The 27,277-nt window shown below is 31.2% G+C and overlaps 1 protein-coding gene across 45 annotated transcripts in view; it reads right to left on the reverse strand.

Moving 5' to 3' along the window:
• Positions 1 to 27,277, reverse strand: part of LOC127739004 (kinesin light chain-like) — a 247,710-nt gene that overhangs the window by 131,145 nt on the left and 89,288 nt on the right. For 4 of the 45 annotated variants that reach the window (XM_052250568.1, XM_052250571.1, XM_052250569.1 and 1 more), the window contains exon 10: positions 7,098 to 7,197. The exons of 30 other annotated variants lie outside the window; for them this stretch is intronic. In XM_052250568.1, coding sequence (XP_052106528.1) covers positions 7,098 to 7,197 — 100 coding nt within the window. Of the gene's footprint in view, positions 1 to 7,097; positions 7,198 to 12,224; positions 12,315 to 13,024; positions 13,109 to 13,536; positions 13,639 to 21,062; positions 21,151 to 27,277 lie in introns of all 45 variants that reach the window. 11 more of the 45 variants (XM_052250552.1, XM_052250554.1, XM_052250567.1 and 8 more) reach the window with 6 other exon arrangements.

Below are 27,277 nucleotides of genomic sequence, written 5' to 3' on the forward strand. Positions count from 1 at the left end.
ACAAGTACACCTTTTTTTAGGGGCCAGCTGAAGCCCGCCTCCGGGTGCTGGATTTTCTCGCTGTGTTGAAGACCCATTGGTGGCCTTAAGCTGTTTTCTGCTCTTTTATAGGGTTGTTTTCTCTTTTACACATTCCCCATTTCCATTCTCAATGCTATCATATAATATATATACAAAAACGTTTAATCCCGCTGCAAATGTTTGCACCTGCCCTAAGTCAGGAATCTGATTACAGTAGTTGTCGTCTGTTTATGTAGTTCATACGTGTTCCTCGTTTCTCGTTTTTATATAGATTAGACCGTTGGTTTTTCCGTTTGAATGGTTTTACACTAGTAATTTTTTGGGGCCCTTTATAGCTTGCTGTTCGGTGTGAGCCAATGCTCCGTGTTGAAGGCCGTACCTTGATCTATAATGGTTTACTTTCATAAATTGTAACTTGGATGGAGAGTTGTCTCATTGGCACTCATACCACATCTTCCTATATCTAAGTACGTCTGAACCAGTGACAACTCTACGACAGATTTTATCCATCGGATCACCAGTGATGGGGATACAAGGCTGAAAACACATTCTGTATAGATAATTCTTCTAAATAACAGCAGCCAAACAATGTTAGATCTGTACATTTGCGGATATATAAGGATATTTGGCATGTTCCACACACATGTAGGTCTACAGTCGTGTCTTCTGCGGGTGAATTACTTAATAAAAATTTACATCTTTTTGGTCATAATCGTACTTTTTAGTTTACTACAGTACTCATGTTCGGAATTAGTTGATACCACACACAGTGCACACGTATACATCATTAACAAGTTCTTCAAGATATTTGCTTAAAACAAGGAAAAAGAAAAAAAGAAACAATGAAACATTTAAAAATAGTGTCGACAATTTGAAAATTTAAAACACCTATATCATGTATATTGAAACAAATTTCATTTTGTTCTACTTATTAAAAATTTAAAGAATGATGCCGATTGGATCATTTTTCAAATTTTAATTTTGCAAAGTAAAATGAAAAATGCTCTACCTTAGAGCATTTTTCATTTTCCAATTTATTATGTCAAAATGAAAAATGCTCCATGTTGAAGCATTTTTCATTTTTCAATATTAAAAGTCAAATTGAAAAGTGCTCCACGTTAGAGCATTTTTCATTTTTCAATATGTCAAATCAAATTGAAAAATGCTAAAGGTCAGCAATTTCAATATTTGCTTTTTAGAATGAGATTAAAATATGTTTTTTTCTAAAACAAGCAAATTCAAATGTTTTAATTTATTCAAACTGTTGATAAATTAAATCATTTTTAACACAAACTTATCATAATTTTTTTTAATATCCTCGTGAAATCCAAAAATGATATCTCATGAAAATTACAAATTACAAATCTCATTAAGAAAATGACTTTTCAAAAGTGACTTCAAAACATTCTTGTTACATTTTTCAAACCAATTAACATTAAAATTTGTAGAGCATTTTGCAAAATCATTTTTTTTTTCAGTTTGAAATGACAAAAGTCTGGCGTAATTATACACGGTCTCTTAAACATCACTTTCTGCAATAATTTTTAAATGCATCAATTTTACCTGTATACAAGAGCCAAAATGTTTAACATGGTAGCTACGTCAGGATGCTCATTGCCGCTGGTCTTTTCTAAATCTTCTAATGCTTTTTTACATAAGGGTACAGCTACTTCGTATCGTCTTTGTGAGGCATACTGGATGACTAGGTTGTGAAGGGTACGTAGTCGGGCTGGGATTTCATAACCACCACTAGCTGCTTGGGCCATTGCACTAGGTTGGGATGGTGATAGGACTGAAATGTGATAATATAAAGTTACTTGACATTGGGTTAGTGTCTAGTTGTCAAGAATTCCCCACATCACATTTTACTCATAATTCTATGTTCCTCGGGAGGTACACTTTCATACAAAGTATTACAAACTAGTTATTCGTTTAAATACATTTATTTTCAAATAGAACTATACATTATTGTAATGTTTATTTTTAGTAACACCGGACAATTAAGTCAAGCAGATGGCCGCATTGAAATGTCTCAGGTGAGTTTCAGATCAGCCTGCACATGTTTGTGGTGATTGGTTGATTCCAAATGTCAGGTCAGCACATTGACATACAACGGCTTCTAATAACAACACTTAAATTAGTGAGTTTTGCTTATCTTTATGGTATATTGAGGTCAAGTTTTCTTTAGAGATAATATTTCTTGCTCACGTCCCAAAATGTCCAGATAATTGCCATATCATGCGAATGTATAGACAACATAAGTTATAAGTTGGTTACAAATTTATTTTGCAGGGGTTGTTAAGCCCGGTGTTGGTGTTTGTATAGCACATTGTTGAAAGCGTCGACTGGTCTGTGATAGAATGGTGTTTGTGTTGAAATTGTACAAGTATATCAAAGTAATAATACATACAAACCCATAGTTATTATTTAAATAAAATTATATGGGGTCAGCTAAGCTTCAGATATTGCTGATATGATGAGTTAAGTCCTTTCCAACGGATTTTAACAGTTTGTTTTTATGTTGTGCTGTTGTACCACTGTCCCATGTTAGGTTGAGCGTAGAGTGCTTGCATACATTGTCAACCCTGCCACATTCTTGATGTTCCTATCCCCAAGTCAGGAGTCTGTAACGCAGTGGTTGTCTTGTAATGTTGTCGACAATATTTAATTTCATTCATTGTTTTATCATTGGTTCTCTCTTTGAATTGTTTCATATATTGTAATGCTGGACCTTTTTATAGACTAACTGTACGTTAAAGGTTTTGGTCATCAATGAAGGTCATACCGTTACTTAATAGTTGTTTACACCCATGTCCATTGGTCTCTGTTGGATATTTGGGTTTTTTTTGTATTTGTATCTATCTATCCTTAAAAACCTTTGGTATCAAGCATACCTGATGCAAATGTTTTTAAAACATTAGATTTTTATTGATCAGCAGTCTGAAGTCATATTTTTATTTTCTCCACTTATATTAGAACTGTTAAATCTATTGTTTTTTCCTTTCTTTTACTTTATTTGATATTTTGGCTCAATAAAATACCTTCTGAATGTTGACAAACTTCGTCACCATCATCAGGAAAACCTGAAGACTGTAGACTGGTGATGTTCTTTTTCTCCGGTTCCAGACTGCATTAACAAACAGATATTTTAAAACAAGAACAAAATTGCCTCTTATCTTTCATTACACGATTGATAAATTCAACGTTCTTTTAAACTTTAAGCATCCAACAATTATTTGTCATATGTCTCAAACACTAGAAATAAGATACTTTAAGCAACAAAATCAATCAATGAAATTTGAAAACTAATCATTGACCATCTGATTTCAGCAAACAATGATTGTTGTGTGTATAGGAACATTGTTTTCATAGTTAAGACATTACAATAGATTTATTCATAATTTATGCTTTTATTTTATATTTGAATATGTGGACGCCATTTTGAATAATATGGTCATGATGCATTAAGATGTCAAACAATGCATGCCTACTTTTGCAGAAATAACAGCTGCTCCTGATCTTACCAAAGCATCATCGGTGCTATGGTCAAGCCAATTTGTTTAGATATTAGACCATTATTTTAGTATGTTTCTTATTGAATTTGACATATTAATTTCCCCCAAAAGTAGCAATATAATGGTGAATAAAAAACATGAACAAATATATTTAATTGTAGAAAATGCTCAAGTTACAGTTATGCTTTTATTGTTTCAAATCACCGATAATAGTAACTTAAATTAACATTTATTATTGACTAATATTGGATGAATATGACACTGATTTTACACGTAAATAAAACCATACAATCATTTTCATAGATTTTTTTTTTTGGCCTTTTCTTTGAAAAAAAATACATCTTATTGAGTCTTTATCATTCATCTTTGACAAATATTTTACAGACTAATTTTATGTAGTGTTGATCAAAAGTAATTATAGTTGAAAAAAATTTCCTTGAATTTGACAGTTGTAGGAAATTAATCCTACATGTCATTGCAGTAAAACATTTCTGAGTCATAAACATATATCTTGGGTGTTTCAAAGCACCATTCTTTTTTGTTTGGTGTTTCTATAAAATATTTTGGAAACTTGAGGTTGCATGGTTACTAAAGCTTGTAAACAGGAAAGAAAGGGTGGAAATTTGATTGGTTAACTTCCAGTGATGGTTATGATCTTATATGCAATGAAATGTTATGTAAAATTTTGTCTGTAGTACTGGACAGGATAAAACTTTACTCATGCAAAGTATTTCTTTATTTGAAACAAAGATAAATTCTGCACAATTTTTTGAAAAGTGCAAATTTAACAAAGACTAAAGGGGAAAAACAAAGGTGGTATTACACCTGAAGTCAATTATACAATACAAGAGGTATTCTTTTAAATAATTTGAACAAACACTTTATTACGCAACTCAATACACAACTTAATGCACAATTCTTTACTTCCATTTTCCTAAGGAAAGGAAGGAACAAGGGTTTTGTAATGTAATTTTTCAAGTAGCTTTCATCGCATATTTAGAAACAATTGCATAAAACGTATACAGGGATGAGCCGGTTGAAAACGTCACTAGTGTCTACTCTGTGGTATGTGACAAGGTCGAGTAATTATATATTTTTAGATATATAGATATATTTTTTCATAATAAATAGGATAGGGTATTTATTTTTGTTATTGGAAAAATATAAAAACAGTGGGGAACTGGATGTCTCTGCTGCTCACACATAAGAATTGAAGTGCTTCCCACCTCCTTCCCCACCCAAAGGCTGCGACAAATATGTTACCATTATGCAACATGACTATGCTACTGATGATTTAGTTAATCATGATTATTTTTTGTTATTTAACGTAACTTACCTATTGATAAATTCTGAGTGCACCCCTTTTACACTGATTATATCTTCCATATTATCCTTCTTTTCTATTACTGTCGAGTTGGTAATACAACTTACAGAAAAAACCTGGCATTTCTATATTTTCCCACATTTCAAATCTAGTTCACAACCTTGGGCTTGATATAGCAGCATAAATTGAAAAAGGGAAGCTCCAATCAACTGGAAAATATAGATAAAAGTCTTTGTTCTGAAAAATCTTCGATTATATTATCTAAAATTGAAGGAATCAACAAGGTTAAAAACTCCTAATGATAACAGATAGAGGAGGTTGATGACAAGAAAAAAATAGACCACGGTAAACAATTTAACATACCTGTCTATTTTTGCAGTTGTATGCCAACCACCATATTCAGGCATTGGTGTGCCATATTTCAATTTTCCCTGGAATATATCATAAATAAATTTAGAAAAATATTACCTAAATAAAACTTTATATCTACAATAACAAACCATGATGTTAAGGTGTGTGGTATATGTATTATGTACATGATGTATATGTTTATCACTATAAATTTGTCCAAAAATAGTTGTTGTTTTCACAACTTAAAAGTGTTTTTGTCCATTTAGGAATTGATGTCAAATCTTCAGATGTTCATCACTAAAACACTATATTGACCACTATGAAACTTCTTTTGGTTTACTTGTGTTAACATGTTTTTTTCTCAATGATATTTACACCAGCCCATCTTTTCATTCACATATATAAACCTGGAATTACCATTCTCCTACAGATCTGTTTAATATCACTTCAACTACATTTGAACATACTAGAAGATTCTTTCACATAATTTAGGTTCATTAAGTACAACCACAATCACAAAAGAAAAATAAACAGCTGCGCCATGAGCGCATGATACGCCCGTCGTCTTGTGTGTGAATTTTTATGCAATAATCATAAATAGTTTCTGACATACGGCGCGACATGCGAAAACCCCCCTTTTTTTCAAAAAACTCAATATCTCTAAAATAAAATTTTGAATCAAAACCAAAAAGTATACAGATCTTTAGATTAATAGAACTAAGAAGTGTGTAAAATTACGGTGCGACATGTTTACGCCGGACAGACAGACGGACAGACAGACAGACGAACAGACGGACAAACGGGCAGACGACATTTGTATACCATAATACGTCCCGTCAAAATTTTGACGGGCGTATAATTAGATAAATGCATCCTGGCCAAAAGATATATTTCTAATTGCCTTATGTTCTTCTCTTTCCTCAGCTTGCATCCATATAGGCTTATTATCACCTAAAACATATAATGTTGATTCAATGAAATTTGCAGTTAAATCAAATAGTACCATATACTTCACAAAGATCTTTTTATACATTACAAAATAGTATGTTACTATTGTTTTACTACCAACTCTTAACAATATGTAAAATATAGAGCTTGACAGATATAACTATTTTTTTATTGCATCCTGAAAAATATTTGCCACCTTATTGTGTCTGAACCCATGGTAGTCATATAACTGAAAATAATCAAATCTTATCTTCTTTAAGATACTGTATAGATTTTATTCATATAAATTTAATATTTACTAAACATGGCTATTGCCTTAAAGCAAGTTAAGCATTTGTATCAATTTCAAAAACAAACTTGTTTATCGACCAATGGAATCGGTAGCAAGATCTTATTTTCAAAAACACTCACGATGTTCAAAAATTGTAAGAGTCTAAATAATTGATGTGGATAAGAAAAAAATTATGGTGGCATACATTTGCATGAAGGCTCTATAAATGAAGTTTGTGATCTTCTTTATATCTCTCTTCACATATTACATATTAGGTTGTTGAATGAGGTCTCTTTGTCTGGTAGAATACTTTTCCATGAAACCTGATCTTTTAAAAAATATATCATTAAATTCATAAGCTTTTTTACCTAATTTGGCAAATCACATTGAAGTGTTACAGCAGAAGCCATATATTCACAGATAATGAGAACGTATGACATCATGAGCCATCGTCATTGACGTTGCCTACGATAACAGCGAAAAACAGATTATCAATGGTTTTTCAAACTTTCAGGGCTAGCTGAGAAACCATCGATAATCTAGAACTTTATCTTAAATATACAGAGAAACTTGATTTTAACAGTTTACAGTTTCCAAAAAGATTATGTAGCGATCTACACACAGAATCCACCATGAGTTCATGATACAACACTAAAATAAAACTTACCATTAACTTTTCCAAATTCTTTTTCATGTGCTCTGGTAAGTACTTCTTTATATAAAGCTTCTGCTAACTTATATTTTCCTTGTTTTGAATAAACTGAAGCCTGAAATAGTATAAGTGTGTGTAAAAATATCATAAAATATCATTTTTCGTTCATGAATTAACAAATTACTTCAAACTTCGTTGCCTTAAAATTAACAACTCTTTACTCATAATCTTTTCACATAAAAGTTTTGACTCACAATCGATTGTCTTGACTCTTTTTTTATTTAAAAGAATAGTTTTTGTATAAATATCTCTGAACTTATCACAAACATTGTTTTCAATGTAGTTTTAGGGTAACAGTATCACATCAAGTAAGAATTTCCCATTGAATTTTACAAAAACCTAAAGTTCTGAAAAATACGCAATGTTTAAATTATTGCAAAAAATGTGAGTAGCCAACCATGAAAATTACTGAAACTTTGTACATAATATTCTACTGATATAAGCTAAAATTGCATTATTAATCTTGCAGAATAGTATGTTGTTTCAAGATTTCCAGAAATAAATACATGCATTTATTATCATGAAATAACATCTTCAGCTGTTTTATATATTCTGCCTATATTTATGCATTGCTAAATACAAATTTAAAGATTTTTTAATTTCCGTTGGTTGATAAAGTTGGAATTTTTCAGTTTTTATGAACTTTCCCTTATTGAATTTACCTTGTAGTTCGGTATTTTTGTTATACTTTTTTACTAGTTTAACTACACAATTACTGACTTTTAATAAACAATTCTGGGATAGTATTTTTTTCATGCTGAGAAAAGGTAAACAAAAACTAGCATGGACGGGGCCAATTTTATCGACAGTGTGAGGGCTTTATAGCCAGTCATGGTCGTTAAACACACCCCTCATCATTTATTTGATTGACTTCATAAAGCATGTAAAAATGATAAAAATACAAAACATACAGAATTATATTTTCCGGGAATACTTTGATAATTTAATCCTCACAAGGAAGACAACAAAATGTTATACAAACAAAGGAAATATGATAGATTTTTGTCACATGGTTCAAATTGATACTGTATGCTTTACATTAAAATTCCCCTAAAATAAGCTCTATAAAAGGCTGTGTCAATATATAGGTATGTATGTTATTGGAATGATCAATAAATAAGATGTTGATGATAATGAGGTCAAAATTAAACATGCAAAATGTTTTTGTATGTCTTCATCACTAAAGCATTAAAAGCGAACACGTAGGCATTGAGTTTCTGTCTTTACTCTATCTATGTATTTGGAAAGATGGAAAAAAAAAACTAGCATCTAATCCTGTCTTCTAGAACATTTTCAAAATGAGAGGCGTATTTTTATTTAATAAACATATTAACTGCTAGCTCTAAAGAAAACAATATACATATATATATATATATACACAAGTCTAAATTGAAAACAACGTTTAAACCTATGATTGCGTTGGATAAAAATCACAATTTTTATACGTGTGCATGCAAAACAATTTCTTGGTAGAGTGGTCTAAATACAGCACAAACAACATTTTCCAAAAGACCAAAAAAGTGAAAAAGTATATTTTAACAAAACGCATTTGACTAGCAGGTCGAACAACTGATGTTCTTAAACCCTGCTGACTGCCATTGGCGATTGCCAAATAAACGGATTACCAGATGTAACAAAATGGATCTTATAATAATTTATTACCAAACAGAAAACAATAAACTTGCGGAAAAGATGGTATACCGCAAACATGAGGTGCAAAAATTTGTACACCATATCCGGATTTCGACAATTAATGTCTCTTCAGTGATGTTAGGAATCGAAACAGTATTTGGATGCCATATAATTTACCTCAATTTAGGATAGACTCTTGAATTTTGAAAGAGTCGAAATAGGACGAACGGATCATATAAACCCGAAGGCAAATATAATACAAGCCCAAACGAAAAAATATAAACAAGTCTAAATTGAAAACAAGGTTCAAACCTATGATTGCGTTGGATAAAAATCGCAATTTTTATACGTGTGCATGCAAAACAAATTTCTTGGTAGAGGGGTCTAAATACAGCACAAACAACATTTTCCAAAAGACCAAAAAAGTGAAAAAGTATATTTTAACAAAACGCATTTGACTAGCAGGTCGAACAACTGATGTTCTTAAACCCTGCTGACTGCCATTGGCGATTGCCAAATAAACGGATCACCAGATGTAACAAAATGGATCTTATAATAATTTATTACCAAACAGAAAACAATAAACTTGCGGAAAAGATGGTATACCGCAAACATGAGGTGCAAAAATTTGAACACCATATCCGGATTTCGACAATTAATGTCTCTTCAGTGATGTTAGGAATCGAAACAGTATTTGGATGCCATATAATTTACCTCAATTTAGGATAGACTCTTGAATTTTGAAAGAGTCGAAATAGGACGAACGGATCATATAAACCCGAAGGCAAATATAATACAAACCCAAACGAAAAAATATAAACAAGTCTAAATTGGAAACAACGTTCAAACCTATGATTGCGTTGGATAAAAATCGCAATTTTTATACTTGTGCATGCAAAACAAATTTCTTGGTAGAGGGGTCTAAATACAGCACAAACAACATTTTCCAAAAGACCAAAAAAGTGAAAAAGTATATTTTAACAAAACGCATTTGACTAGCAGGTCGAACAACTGATGTTCTTAAACCCTGCTGACTGCCATTGGCTATTGCCAAATAAACGGATCACCAGATGTAACAAAATGGATCTTATAATAATTTATTACCAAACAGAAAATAATAAACTTGCGGAAAAGATGGTACACCGCAAACATGAGGTGCAAAAATTTGTACACCATATCCGGATTTCGACAATTAATGTCTCTTCAGGTTGTTAGGAATCGAAACAGTATTTGGATGCCATATAATTTACCTCAATTAAGGATAGACTCTTGAATTTTGAAAGAGTCGAAATAGGACGAACGGATCATATAAACCCGAAGGCAAATATAATACAAGCCCAAACGAAAAAATATAAACAAGTCTAAATTGAAAACAAGGTTCAAACCTATGATTGCGTTGGATAAAAATCGCAATTTTTATACTTGTGCATGCAAAACAAATTTCTTGGTAGAGGGGTCTAAATACAGCACAAACAACATTTTCCAAAAGACCAAAAAAGTGAAAAAGTATATTTTAACAAAACGCATTTGACTAGCAGGTCGAACAACTGATGTTCTTAAACCCTGCTGACTGCCATTGGCGATTGCCAAATAAACGGATCACCAGATGTAACAAAATGGATCTTATAATAATTTATTACCAAACAGAAAACAATAAACTTGCGGAAAAGATGGTATACCGCAAACATGAGGTGCAAAAATTTGTACACCATATCCGGATTTCGACAATTAATGTCTCTTCAGGTTGTTAGGAATCGAAACAGTATTTGGATGCCATATAATTTACCTCAATTTAGGATAGACTCTTGAATTTTGAAAGAGTCGAAATAGGACGAACGGATCATATAAACCCGAAGGCAAATATAATATAAGCCCAAACGAAAAAATATAAACAAGTCTAAATTGAAAACAAGGTTCAAACCTATGATTGCGTTGGATAAAAATCGCAATTTTTATACTTGTGCATGCAAAACAAATTTCTTGGTAGAGGGGTCTAAATACAGCACAAACAACATTTTCCAAAAGACCAAAAAAGTGAAAAAGTATATTTTAACAAAACGCATTTGACTAGCAGGTCGAACAACTGATGTTCTTAAACCCTGCTGACTGCCATTGGCGATTGCCAAATAAACGGATCACCAGATGTAACAAAATGGATCTTATAATAATTTATTACCAAACAGAAAACAATAAACTTGCGGAAAAGATGGTATACCGCAAACATGAGGTGCAAAAATTTGTACACCATATCCGGATTTCGACAATTAATGTCTCTTCAGGTTGTTAGGAATCGAAACAGTATTTGGATGCCATATAATTTACCTCAATTTAGGATAGACTCTTGAATTTTGAAAGAGTCGAAATAGGACGAACGGATCATATAAACCCGAAGGCAAATATAATACAAGCCCAAACGAAAAAATATAAACAAGTCTAAATTATATATATGTATGGTTTTTATAGAAAATTCAATTTTAAAAAAAAATTGTTCAGACCAATTTTTTGGATTTATGAAAAAGATGCTGTTTGCACACTTTAAATAATTCTTCAGAAATCATAAAAATAATATAACAACATAACATAAGTCACGAAAAGGCAAAAAAGGAAGAGAACGTAGCTAAAATAAAACCTTATCAAATTATTTTTTTGTTTTAGAAACATTAGAATCGTCTGTACCTAAACGTTTCAAATATGTTTCTAAAAATGTTCAACCTGCAAAATCAACCAAAATCATGCATAACACAACATATAAAACAAGCAAAAGAAATAATATTCCATATAAACAGTTTTATGTCTTCACAAAGGTGCAACTTAACAGAGACATGGTTTGTTTTAATTGAAATTCTCAGAACATCGAAAGTTATATTTTAAGTCAGAAAAGAAAAATTTAACCGTAACAATCTTCTTTTATATTAGAATTGCTTCTCTAAAAAATTGCTTTTGAGCAAACATAAATATAATTTTAAGATGGTTAAAAGAGATATTGATTTTTCTTTATATAAAAGGTAATCTTAAATGACGTCTTACATACAGCAATTTATAAATACTAAGCAAATTACAATCAGGATAACTCTATGACCACACACTTTTCTTTTGCGAAGAAACTTGTAGCATATTTTTATAACAGAATGGAAAAAAAAAATCATCAAATTCCATGGTTTGATTTCATTAACACCATGGATAAGGCAAACTGTGGAAATTGCCCCGATACATTTCCCATTTTAGTAACAGGAATATCAGCCAACAGATAAGGCCAACCAATGTTAATAAATCCAACCACATGCTGTAATGAATTATTGTTTAATTCTACCTATATCTGAAGCCCCACACCTATGTGAAAACATAATATATTTCAAAATAAAATCAAATTTAGCCACATGCAATATACAGCATCCAAATAAACGTTCTTCTTGGGTAAGGCACAAGACAACATTGTACGGCCATCCTTACCAAATTATTCTTGGTTTTAGCAACATTTGGATCATCTGGACCTAATTTACTTTCATATATTTCTAAAGCTCTTTGATAGTACTGTTCTACCTGGATAAATCACAATAAATACATGTACATCACAAATAATTCTAACCCTGTGTAAACTTGATTTTTCAAACTAATTAACTGATAAAGCATTTACATTCTATAGTTAGAGTAGCCTGAATTATATTTACAAATTCAAAATAAATCGAATTGAATAACAAATATTATTTTGAAATCTTCGAAAACGAAATTGACATTCAATTCATCATTTGTCATCTTTTTGATTTTGTATGCCTGATGGTGTTGACCACTACCTTCACATTCATATGGTTTCTAATCAAAATATTGCACAAGAATATACATTCATAAACTTATGTCTATTCTTGAAGGCAATATGCTGACTTCTAGATGATTTCCAGTATTTTGTGTCACTGGGTTGCCGCCTCATTGATGTATACCTCACATCTCCCTAAGATTTAAAATATGTAAAACAAAATGTCATGAAATACCTGGATTTTATTATACAATAAAGAAACAATTTTTTATTCTGCTCTGTAATTTTGTTCCGTACTTGATGTTCAAATAATCATATCTTACGCAGTTGACAAGACATATGAATCTAATTAAACAACAATCATTGATATCTATCAATAACTGATATGATTGTAAGATAAAAAGTGGCCTTTGTCTTTAATCTTTTGTTATTCAGGTCAAATGAATATAATACCAAGTTATTTTGAAGCTCTATGGTAAATTTTTTGAAGAATGTTTACCTCTTCATATTTTCCTTGATTTTGACATAAAAGAGCCAAGTTATTAAGCTGTTTGGCAACATCTGGATGATCTTTACCAAGTACCTGTAAATATAATGCTAAATATATATACACAGAATTTAAACAAACCTAAGAAATTTCATTATCTGACTAAAGATCTACATATCTACATTTAGTAGATAAAAATATTGCATTTGAAGATTTACGATTAGATGGTTGCATACCTTAGAATACAAAACTGTTATATCCATTCGTATTCCGTCAAAAGAAAACACACCGCAATCATACATTTTAAAATCTGTTACAGAAATTTGCGGTGTTATCCATTCAATATAGACTTTTAACTATTCTAATTTTGTATTTTGTTTAGAATATATCCTTTTTATCATAAGTACAGTCAGAAAATGGTGATCGTTTGAGTAAAATGTTATAACTGCATTTAATGAATTCGAAAGCTCCATGCCTACAGAAAATACTTCTATTTTTCACATTCTCACTATGCCAATACTCACTTTTTCTCTTATTTCTAAAACACGTTTACATAAAGCTTCTGCTTCTTTATATTTCCCTCTCTTGCCATAGAACACAGCCAAATTATTTAATGTTGCAGCTACCTGTTAATTCAACAAATATATTCATGAAATAAGATTACAACTTTAAATCAACAATGTACATAATAGGATTTTCTGCTGGAAGAATATATAGTTAATTGAAATTCTTCAAAACTTGTTTATCCCAGTAAAAGCCTGTCAATAGATTTTAGAGAGAAAAATATATTTCAGGTTGCCAAGTATTACCTAGGCAAAATACTGCATTACTTTTTTCACTATCCAGTCATTGATTATGCATTTTGTGTCCTAAAATTGAGAATGGAAATGGCGAATATGTCAAAGAGACAACAACCCGACCAAAGAACAGATAACAGCCGAAGGCCACCAATGGGTCTTCAACACAGCGAGAAAATCCCGCACCCGAATGCGGGCTTCAGCTGGCTCCTAAATAAAATGTGTACTAGTTCAGTGAAAATGGACGTCATACTAAACGCCTAGTTTGTTTTTCACCTTTAATTTACGAAATAATGCATACTTTTGTTAATAATTTTAATAAGGAATTGAACGAATTTGCAAATATTTTACACCTTCCTATTTTCTGGTGAGGACAAGGTTAAATGATATGTCAAAAGTTGACATTTCCCTAGATGAAGGCAGACGTGTTTTCCAAAGCTCCTGGATTTATATTTAGATAACAAAAGTTCATCATAAAAAAACCTGAAAAAAATGGATAAATATGTTGAACAGATTAATTTTAACAAATGACTTACATTAGAAGTGATAAATTATAACGGATAATTAATTAAATGACAAACAATGGATGATACAAAAATATACATTTCAAACTGTGAGTATTATGATATCACTGATTATACTGACAAAACATCATCAATTACAATAACATTTGCAAATGCTGAAGTATTCCAGATACAAAAGATGACTTTATTTAATAGAATTGAAAAATTTCTTTTTAAAAATCGTCACAAAAATGGATTAGTACATGAAACTAAATTTGAGAATAGTAAAATGGTGCTTCATTTGCATGAATCTACAAAATAACTTCACATTCAGAGAGGAGGTTGTATTTTGTGGTTTGAAAACATATTCAAAAGTATTGGAAAAGAAATTCATGAAAAATTAAAAAAAATAATAATTCAAAACAAGAGAGAAATGATCAACCTAAACATGCTAGAGAAAATAAAAGAGAAAAAACAGTCAAATTAAATGACCCGAAAGAAACACTAATAATTGGTAGTTCAATCCTACAAAGGATGCGTACTCGAAGACTCACGAAAAACACCGTGGTAAAGACAATTCGTGGGGCTAATACATCACACATTAGACACGAACTAGAAAATATGGATTTAAAAGACTTTAAAACTTTTTTCATACAAGTAGGAGGCAATGATGCTAGCAACAAGCGTGATCCTGAACTCGTTGAATGCGAATTTGTAAATATGATCAATATAATTCGTAAAACAACTAGGAGTGCCAGAATTATTTTAGCCGAATGTCCACATGCACGAGGAGATGCAAATGTAAAAATCGTTAACCACATAATTGGGAAAGTAGCCGAAAGTTATGATGTGGAATTTTTACAAACAGTCGGAAGTTTTATTAGACAAAATGGTCATCTTAACAGCGAGCAAATCTGGCGTGACGGAATTCACATCACAGACAGAGGAACGGCAACACTTCTCAGACTATACGATACACTTGTCAAAGTCATCAAAGAAAAGTTGGACACCACAACTATAAATTTTAACCATTCTCACGTCGGTGGTTGTTTTTTCTGTGGCGAAGAAGGACACAATTCTAGATTTTACCGCCATAAGACAAAAATACAGTGTTGGACCTGCTCAAAATTTTGACATTAAATGAAAAAATGCTGGTATTCATCAAATTAGGACACTGGCGATCCATGTTATGCCGAAACTTTTCTTTTGCAAACAATGAACAAATTTGAATGTTTACATAACATTTTACATAACATATGTACCGTGTGTGATCATATTGAATGTAAATGTTAAGGAATTGAAAACGATCAATACTATTCTTCCATAAGTGCAGAAAAACCTTACACTTACAAAACATTACTTTAAAGAACAAAAGATCTTTAAATAATAAAAGAAAAGAATCAATAGAAGCAACAAAAATTCAAAATAGTGAAAATAAAACTATAAAATGTTTTGAAGAAACATATTTTGGACTTAAGAAAAATGGATTAAAATTTCTCATTTAAACATAAGAGGGGTCCTATCTAAATTTGATGAGATGAAATTATTTATAAATCAAAAAAATAACACACATGTTATGGGAATATGTGAAACATTTCTTACAAGTAACACGGAAGACAACTTTATTAGTATTAAAGGATTTGAACTTGAACGCAAAGATCGGTGTGAAACAAGTGAGAAAAATGGAGGGGGTGTAAATGCTTATGTTTCTAGCTCTTTAAAATACAAAAGAAGAACTGACTTAGAAATAAATTCACTGGAAAGTAAATGGCTTCAGATACATTTCAAAAACTCTAAATCCCTTTTAGTATGTTTTATCAACAGACCTCCTGATATGCCACAATCGTGGATTTAAGAATTTGAAAAGGAAACCGAGAAGGCAAATGAGTTAGAACTAGAAATGATGATAATGGGCTATATCAATATCGATTTTACAGTGGGGGAGGGGGGATGCTTGAACAATAAATGGGGAAGTCTTTTACATACACAATCTATTGTACAATTAATTGATACTCCTACCCGTATCACATCAAAATCAAGTACTATCATTGATCATGTTTATACTAACCACCCTGAACATATAGTTGAAACAAATGTCGCCAAAATAGCCCTTAGTGATCACTATCCAGTATGCATTACGAGAAAAATAAACCAAAAAGGTATCCCAAGCTTACAACATAAACAAATTCGATATCGATGTTTCAAAAGCTTTAATGAAAACAATTTTTTGGAGGATTTAAATAAGACAAATTTTGCTCAAATAGAACAAATAAGTGACAATCAATCTGCCACTGACATATAAACTATTTCTGTCAGTTATTAACAGACACGCTCCTGTCAAAGTTAAAAGAATTAAACATATACGCCAACCAGATTGGATAACAGATGAGGTGAAAGACGCTCAAAAGAAAAGAAACTATTATCAAAGCAAGAGGGATCGGACAAACTTCCGTTATTGGTGCAACAAATGTACAAAATTAATAGAAAACTCTAAACAGTCCTATTTCAAGGAAGCAATAGAAAATTATAAAAAACCTAAAAAAATTTGGACTTTACTTAAAGATTTAAAACCCAAAGCACAAAATGATATTCCATCTACCATGAATTTTGACAATAAAGAATATGATAACATGCAGTATATAGTAAATCATTTCAACACACACTTTACAACAATAAGTGATAAATATGTTACAAATAACACACATTTTCAAGCAAATAAATTAAATGATTATGTTCAAGATAAAGATACCCGCTGGTGTTAAATTTAAGATTCCGTTTATTAAGCTAGATGAAACTAAGAAACTACTTTCTAAACTAGAAACATCCAAAGCGACTGGACTTGATGAAGTTGGTTCGTTTTTCATCAAATTGTCATCGGAAGCTTTAACCCCAAGTAAAACGTATTTAATAAACTTAAGTATACTAGAAGGTGTTTTCCCAGAAAATCTTAAATTAGCTAAAGTAAATCCAATATTTAAAAATGGTGATAAACACACGCCAGAAAACTACAGACCTATATCAATACTTTCTACTCTATCAAAAATATTTGAAAAACATGTCGAAAAACATTTTTATCTATATCTGTCAAAATATAAAGTATTACATGAGGCACAATCTGGATTCCGATCTAAACACTCATGTCAGACAGCCCTTACCAAATTAATTGACACCTGGCTTAAATGTATTGATGATGGCAATGTTGTAGGAACAATCTTTCTAGATTTAAAAAAAGCTTTTGATCTGGTTAATCACGACATTCTCTGCCATAAATTACATTTATACAAAGTCTTGATTTGAGTCGTACCTGTCTAACAGAAAACAAAAAGTGTGCTCTGGTAATACAGCCTCAGATTCTAAATGTATCAAATATGGGGTTCCCCAAGGGTCTATTTTAGGTCCCCTTCTGTTTGTTTTATTCATAAATGACATGACTTTAGAAGCCACTCATACATCCAATGATATGTATGCTGATGATACAACACTTCATACATATGGAACAAATAAGGAAGTGCTAGAAAGAAAATTAAATTACGATAACAACACCATACATAATTGGTGTTTGAACAATAGGATGGTTATAAATCCTTTAAAAACTACTTCTATGTTGATTGGAACAAATAAGAAACGGACTTTGCTAGGAAATGTTATGAATATATCAATACAAGATAGCCCAATCACACCCGTTGAAATACAGAAACTTTTGGGTGTATATATTGACCAAAATTTGGACTGGAAATTTCAAATTGACTATGCATGTAAAAACTTAAGTTCTCGTATCGCACTGCTATCTAGAATTAAGAAATTTTTGGATATTAGTAGTAGAAAGCTGTTTTATAATGCTTATATTCTGCCCATATTTGACTTTTGTTGCTCAATATGGGGAAATTGTTTTGAAGATGGATATCAAAAAATTCTTAAAATGCAGAAAAGAGCTCCAAGGAATATACTTGATGCACCAATACTAACACCTAGTAAAAATTTATTTAAAGAGCTATCAACGATAAAGCACCTGTTTACTTAAAGGAACTTTGTTGTCCAATTGTTAACCTACAAAGTAGAAATCTAAGGTTATCTGCAAATAATAATTTAGCTGTTGTGCGACCGAACACAAATTCAATGAAGAAATCTTTCACAATACTTTGGAATAAACTACCAAATGAAATAAAATGTTGTGAAATCCTGGACACTTTTAAACAAAAATGTGTAGATTTCTTGACTGTAAATGATTTATAACAACTCACTCATATATTCTAATGATTTTGTATTTTATGTTTATATATATATGAATTTAATTTTCTCTTGTTCTACAGACGATAATGTATAGTTAGCATAAATATTGCATCTACATAATATGTTCAAAATTGTAAGCTTTGTAATATTTGTACTGTTTGTTCTTAGTGCGTGAGGGCCTCAAGGTAGATTAGTGAATGCTAATTGAGTCACCCTCTTTAAATAAAGTCATTACTTACTTACTTGCTAAATCAAAACAGGAGAAAAGAAGAGCATTTTCGTTTAAATGGTCCTTACATAATATCAAAAGGAACAATTTATTATGTATTTACATTGTGTCATAGGTCAAATTTATTTGTTCAGTGTATGTTCAATGGTGTTAATATGTCCTTTGATTGAGTTAAGCTATTTCAGTTGATATTTTATAGTGTGTCTTTCTATGTTGTGATGTTACACTATTGTTTCAGAAAAAGGGTGAAGGTTCGGTACCATATAAACGATTAAACCCGCTGCATTTGTTTGCACCTGTCCTAAGTCAGGAATCTGATGTTCAGTAGTTGTCGTTTGTTGATGTGGTTCATAAGTGTTTCTCGTTTCTCGTTTTTTATATAGATTAGACCGTTGGTTTTCCCGTTTGAATGGTTTTACACTGGTAATTTTTTGGGGCCCTTTATAGCTTACTGTTCGGTGTGAGCCAAAGCTCCGTGTTGAAGACCGTACTGTGACCTATAATGGTTTACTTTTATAAACTTTGACTTGGATGGAGAGTTGTCTCATTGGCACTCATACCACATCGTCTTATTTCTAAAGACAGCGAAAAGTGTCGTGGAAAACTGAAGACAGTGCAGAATTGTTATTTGACATAGGGCAATACATTATACAGGTAATAATATTCAAATTATTTAGTATTACGTGGGTTAAGATATCCATGTGTCTACAAGTGAATATATTTGTTCCATTATGATATATATGTATATTTAAATTACGAATAACCATGTGTATTGTATGACAATCTGAAATCACTTTAAACAATAAAATGGATTTCCCCCTTTTTTTTTATCTAAACTTAACATAGTACAGTTACAAATAACAACAACATCATTCCTTTCCACCATAATGTAAAGATAGTTTTATAACTAAATGTACCTGGATATTGCTGTTGAAACTACTTAGAGGTTTAGGTCAAAAGCCCTCGTGGAGGAACTTATAGTGAACCAGGAAGATAAATCTAGACAAGGTCTAGTAAAATGATTTATCTAACCATCTAAACAACTAAAGCTACGTTAGTTAGAAATTCAGCAAACTTCATGAATACTTTTAGAACTATTTTCATGAAACTGAAACATGTCACACAATAATTCATGCTTTGACAATACATTCAACAGAACATATGTACAGTACAATAAACAGTTTTTGCACAAATGAAAACCTTTCCAACCCACTAAAGATAAAAGATAATTAAAAAAAAACAATTATACCATTTCATTTTTTTTTTAATTTCAACCCCCTCCCCTTTGTTTAACAAGGAACCAAATTGTCCAAAATATAACACATAAGTTAGTTTCGACATTCATAGATATAAGAAGATGTGGTATGCACACATTTAAACTTGATACATCATTTTAACAATGAACTGCAACATAATCTCCTCTAATTTCCCATCGCTCTCCGTATAAAATTGAATAGAAAATAATAAACAGTTAAAATAAACACCAAAATAAACAGGTAAACCGCTTTACACCACCTGTACATTGTATAAAATAACAGCACAAGTTTGTTTTTTCTTTTTTGAAATAGTCACATTTTTACTCTTTTCTTCAAAGGTTTCTATTGTTTACAAGTTCCTATATATCAAAATACAAAATATCTCAAAGAAGTGTGTGCAAATAGCTCATTATTACGCAGAAATTAGAAGTGCATAGATCAATGAATGTCTTCTAAAGATAGAATATGAAAAGGTTGTTTCGTTTTCAGAGAAAGCAGATTATTTTGGCTTCTAGATATGAAAATATATTATAGAAAAGAATGGCTATCTTTGTGAGATGAAAAGAATCTAATGGGTTTGTGAGAATGACAATGCACAGGTTGTGTATGTTCCTGGGTACAACATGAGCCACCATGGGTTATACGTGCAGTACAAGAACTCACAGCTGCGTAATCATTTCCTAACGTTTTCACTCGGATGCCTAAAGCATCGTTTGCAGCTTCTTTATATTTTCCTTGGTCTGTGCAAATTTCAAACTACATATTGTATTCATTAATAGCAATCCGATGTTTTACAGAAGGGAGAGAGTTTGATGTAATATAGTAATGCAGCAATCCTAGAAAATTTAATTTGGTATAGTCCGAGTTTTGAAATTAAAAAAAAATTCGCAAATTCCTCAGAAAATCATAGTAAATATGTAATTTTCATGCTTCAGGGCCAAACTTTTTTATGAACTTTCTCTTAGGATGTTTGACCTACTAGCTGTTTACATACATCAAACTATCTTCCAAAATTCATATCAATAGGGCACTCACTGCAGGATGATCATATCCTAATGTTTTTTCTCGTATTTTTAAGGCATCGTGAAGGAGATTACCAGCCTCTTTATATTTTCCTTGATCTCTACAAAAAAGCAACAGAAAATAAAATCAAACACGTGAAAACAGATTAACGACACCCTTTTAAACTGCACTGTTTTGGAAATTGAAAAAAAAAAATTCAATACTATTCTTTAACTTCCAACAAGATTTAGAAAGAAATAGAATTATTTTGATTATACAAGGATAAATGACCAAATATGGGTTTCTTGTTGCCTAATGTACTTAATTTTTGTGTCAACCTATATTTTTGTGTCAAATTATATTTTTGTGGCAACATCTATTTTTGTGTCAACATTTATTTTTGTGTCAACCCTTATTCATTCCATCAAATTTCACGATGACACAGTTTAAAAGGAAGATCATCACCTCACACATGTGTACATAACATAACAAATTCTGGGGAGAAACAAAAGCTTTTGAGTTTTGGATTAAACAACCCTATACCAATCTATTTTTCATTTAAAAGTTTATAACATTTTTACATATATACATTTATTGATGAAGGGAAGTATAAAAGCACCAGATGTAATAACCTTGTGTTATGTTGCAAAGCCAATGCCACTGCTTCAATAGTATTATATCTATATCAGTCTGCCTACAGGATAATGACTGGTCGATTTTTACAAATTCCTTTCTTTTGTGAATGAATTTGTCCTTTAAATATTTCTGATATACAACAAATTTTTTCTTTAATCCTACCAATTTGTACTTACAGAAAAGGTTACACTGCAAAGTGTTCAATTCTTTGTGAAGGGTTTAATTTTTACCAATTTCATGATTGAAACAAAGTTATTTAATTTGATCATTTGCTATTTCCACCATCTATGATGACATTTTTATTATCATAATAATTTGTATCAGTTTCAAATAGTTCTTCGAAATCTCCATTTCACTGACATTGACCTCAACTACTACCCTTTCTGGTTTTATTTTAAAGTCATGAAGAAATAGAACTAATAATGTCATAAATCATTAGTGTTGTCTCAGAAAATAGATATTTACACATTATTTGTGATTTTTGTACCCAGAGATAAGAAAAGGACGAGAAAATATGTTGAGTTCAAAAACAAAAAATAATCTTTAACTATATAAAAACAGGAACAATGGTTAGGTGCTTTACCAAAAGAAACTTGACCACTCAGTCAATATATATAATGTTAAAAAAGAATGTGCCCATTCAAGAAAAAAAATCTTAATTTGGCATATATTTTAGAAAGATAACATTATAATGAACAAGGTACTAAGATTCAAGTGTATATTATGACAACTTCATGGTATAAACTATCTTCAACCAAAACTTACCCTGATAAAAAAGATGAACAAATGCACAATCTTGGAAACAGTATGCCCTGCTATCCTTAGCGGGTCATAAAAATCAATTATCCATATGCTCTGATGACGTGAGTACCATGGAACAAATCAATATGGCTCCAAACATAAGAATACTACTTTTTTCAATGCATCTTATGTAGTTTTCAAAATATTTTCATAATGGTTTAAACATCACTTTCTGCAATCATTTTTAAATGCATCAACTTTACCTGTATACAAGCCCCAAAATATTTAACATGGTAGCTACGTCAGGACAATCATGGCCGCTGGTCTTTTCTAAATCTTCTAATGCTTGTTTGCATAAGGGTACAGCTACTTCGTATTGTCCTTGTGAGGCATACTGGATGACTAGGTTGTGAAGGGTACGTAGCCGGGCTGGGATTTCATAACCACCGCTAGCAGCCTGGGCCATTGCACTAGGTTGTGATGGAGATAGGACTAAAATGTGATAATATAAAGTTTCTTGACATTTGGTTAGTGTCTAGTTGTCAAGAATACCCCACATCACATTTTACTCATAATTCTATTTTCCTCGTGAGGTACACTTTCATTCAAAGGTTTTACAAACTAGTTATTCGTTTAAATACATTTATTTTCAAATAGGACTATAAATTATTGTAATGTTTTTTTTCAGTAACACCGGACAATTAAGTCAAGCAGATGGCCGCATTGAAATGTCTCAGGTGAGTTTCAGATCAATCCGCACATGTTTGTGGTGACTGTGTGATTGCAACTGTCAAATTAGCACAATGATATCGAACGGCTTCTAATAACAACACTCAAGTTAGTGAACTGTGCTTATCTTTATGGTATATTGAGGTCAATTTTTGTTTGGAGATAATATTTTTTACTCACGTCCCAAAATATCCAGATAATTGCCATTTCATGCAAATGTATAGACAACATTAGTAATAAGTTGGTTAAAAATTTATTTTGCAGAGGTTGTTAAGCCCGGTGTTGGTGTTTGTACAGTACATTGTTGAAAGCGTCGACTGGTCGGTAATAGAATGGTGTTTGTGCTAAAATTGTACAAGTATATCAAAGTAATAATACATACAAACCCATAGTTCTTATTTAAATAAAGATATATGGGTTAGTTAAGCTTCAGATATTGCTGATCTGATGAGTAAAACTATGAATTTTTCGAAAAACTAAGGATTTTCTTATCCCAGGAATAGATTACCTTAGCCGTATTTGGCACAACTTTTTTGGAATTTTGGGTACTCAATGCTCTTCAACTTTGTACTTGTTTTGCTTTATAACTATTTTGATCTGAGCATCACTGATGAGTCTTATGTAGACGAAACGCGCGTCTGGCGTATTGAATTATAATCCTGGTACCTTTGATAACTATTAAGTCCTTTGCAACTGATTTGTACAGTTTGTTTTTATGTTGTGCTGTTGCACCACTGTCCTAAGTTAGGTTGAGTGTAGAGTGCTTGCATACATTGTCAACCCTGCCACATTCTTGATGTTCCTATTCGCAAGTCAGAAGTCTGTAACTAAGTGGTTGTTTTGTGATGTTGTCGACAATATTTACTTTCATTCATTGTTTTATCATTGGTTCTCTCTTTGAATTGTTTCACATATTGTAATCATTATGATGGAACTTTTTATAGACTAACTGTACGTTATAGGTTTTGGTCATCAAATGAAGGTCATACCGTTACTTAATAGTTGTTTACATCCATGTCATTTGGTCTCTGTTGGATATTTGTTTTGTTTGTTTTGACAATAATACCACAACTCCTTAATTAAACCAAAGATTCTCTTGCTCTGACTGTATTTTATTCTGTTTTTACTGGAGGAAAATGGATGCACATAACAAGTTACAGGATCTAAACATGAGAGATTATATTTCATCAATTTGTCAAGTCTAAACAGCAAGTAGCTTAACTAATTGTGTGTTTAATGTTCATGATTTTAAGATAAACAATGCATAATTTTTCAAAACAAAAATAATATAATTCGTAACTGTTCCTAGTCCTTTATCAGAATGTATATACATGTAACATAATGCCAGTCAGTGCCAAAGCAATTCTGAATATGTCTGTAATATTTGGCTTCTTAATAAAGTTACCTGTGTCTTTATATAGTTATGGGCATCCCTATAATTCCTACCAAAAAGTTACCATTGTCACAACATTTCAGTTACCCTCATCTATGTCATTTATTTTGCTCCTATTTTTTCATTGTAGGGAGCCATCTTTGTTTTTATTTATGTTATTTTTTTCTGACGGAAATAGGCATTGTTTACGTTATTGTTAATGATATTTTTTTCTATCCGATGGGAGCATGGTTAAAAAAAAGCAAAAATACTATTCAGTTTCAGCGTCTTCAATCTGAAAATGCTGATAACTTAAAGTTACGACCATCCGCTTTTCGTCATTTTCTCAGTGTGTTTTCTTTAAGAGTGTTTCTCAAATATTTGTATCTATTTATCCTTAAAAACCTTTGGTATCAAGCATACCTGATGCAAATGTTTTTAAAACATTACATTTTTATTGATCAGCAGTCTGAAGTCATATTTTTATTTTATCTACTTGTAGTAGAACTGTTTAATATATTGTTGTTTCCTTTCTTTTCCTTTATTTGATATTTTGGCTCAATAAAATACCTTCTGAATGTTGACAGACTAGGTCACCATCATCATGAAACCCTGAAGACTGTAGACTGGTGATGTTCTTTTTCTCCGGTTCCAGACTGCATTAACAAACAGACATATTAAAACAAGAACCAACTTCTTATCTCTTATCTTTCATAACACGATTGGTAAAAATGCAACTTTCTTTTAAACTTTAAGCATCCAACAATTATTTGTCATATGTCTAAAACACTGGAAATAACATATTGTAAGCAATAAAAATCAATCAATGAAATTTAAAAACTAATCATTGACAATCTGATTTCAGCAAACAATGATTGTTGTGTGTATATTAACATTGTTTTCATAGTTAAGACATAACAATAGATTTGTTTATAATTCAAGCGTTTAATTTATATTGGAATATGTGGACGAATAATATGGTAATGATGCATTAAGATGTCAAAAAATGCATGCCCACTTTTGCAGAAATAGCAGCTTCTCCTGATCTTACCAAAACATCATCGGTGCTATGATCCAGCCAATTTGTTTAGGTATAAGACCATTATTTTAGTATATTTATTATTGAGTTTGACATATTACTTTCCCCAAAAAATAGCAATTTAATGGTGAATAAAAAACATGAACAAATATATTTAAATGTAGAAAATGCTCAAGTTACAAGCAAATCACTGATAATAGTAACTTAAATTAACATTTATTATTGACTAATATTGGATGAATATGACACTGACTTTACACGTAAATAAAATCCTGCTTGCATTTTTCATAGATTTATTTTTTAGCCTTTTGTTTGAAAAAATATATATTTTATTGAATCGAAAGCATTCATCTTTGACAAATAATTTACTGAATAATTTTATGTAGTGTTGATCAAAAGTAATTATAGGTGAATCTATCATTTCTATATATTTTAAAAACAATCTAAGACACTATGGAAGGTGTAATACCACTAGATAGATCATATAACGTCACATCCGGTTGCATACGAAAATGGGTCGAAAAAAAAATATTCTTCTGAATTTGACAGTTGTAGGAAATTAATCCTACATTTCATTGCAGTAAAAAAATTTTGAGTCATAAACATATATCTTGGGTGTTTCAAAGCACCATTCCTTTTTAATTGGTGTTTCTATAAAATATTTTGGAAACTTGAGGTTACATGGTTACTAACGCTTGCAAACAGGAATAAAATGCTTCGCTAGGGCGCAGCTTGATACGACCGCAGAGGTCGAACCCTGAACAGTTGGGGCAAGTATGGACACAACATTCAAGCTTGATACAGCTCTGAATTTGGATTGTTATTAAATATTTGACACAGCATAGGTTTCTGACACAGAAAGAATGTGGTCTAAGAACTTGAATTTTTTTAATTTACCTATTATGGTCCAATGTCCAAAATCAAAATACATGGTTAGATTCAGCATATCAAAGAACCCCATATATTCAATTTTTGTTAAAATCAAACAAAGTTTAATTTTGGACCCCAACTTGGACAAACTTGAAAACTGGGCCCATAATCAAAAATCTAAACACATGTTTAGATTCAGCATATCAAAGAACCCCAAGAATTCAATTTTTGTTAAAATCAAACTAAGTTTAATTTTGGACCCTTTGGACCTTAATGTAGACCAATTTAAAAAACGGGACTTAAAATTAAAAATCTAGAATATACAGTTAGATTTGGAATAGCAAAGAACCCTAATAATTCAATTTTTGATGAAATCAAAGAAAGTTTAATTTTGGACCCTTTTGACCTCAATATGAACCAATTTGATAGCGGGGCCCACAAATAAAAAATCTAAATTCATGGTTAGATTCAGCATATCAAAGAACCCCATATATTCAATTTTTGTTGAAATCAAAAAAATTTAATTTTGGACCCCAACTTGGACCAACTTGAAAACTGGGCCCATAACAAAAATCTAAACACATGTGAAGATTCAGCATATCAAAGAACTCCAAGAATTCAATTTTTGTTAAAATCAAACTAAGTTTCATTTTGAACCCTTTGGACCTCAATGAAGACCAATTTAAAAAACGGGACCCAAATTAAAAATCTAAAAACACGGTTAGATTTGGCATATCAAAGAACCCCAATAATTCAATTTTTGATGAAATCAAACAAAGTTTAATTTTGGACCCTTTTGACCTCAATATGAACCAATTTGATAACGGGGTCCACAAATAAAAAATCTAAATACATGGTTAG

This window comes from Mytilus californianus, unplaced genomic scaffold, assembly GCF_021869535.1.
Source record: "Mytilus californianus isolate M0D057914Y unplaced genomic scaffold, xbMytCali1.0.p SCAF_4, whole genome shotgun sequence".
Classification (NCBI taxonomy): Eukaryota; Metazoa; Mollusca; class Bivalvia; order Mytilida; family Mytilidae; genus Mytilus; species Mytilus californianus.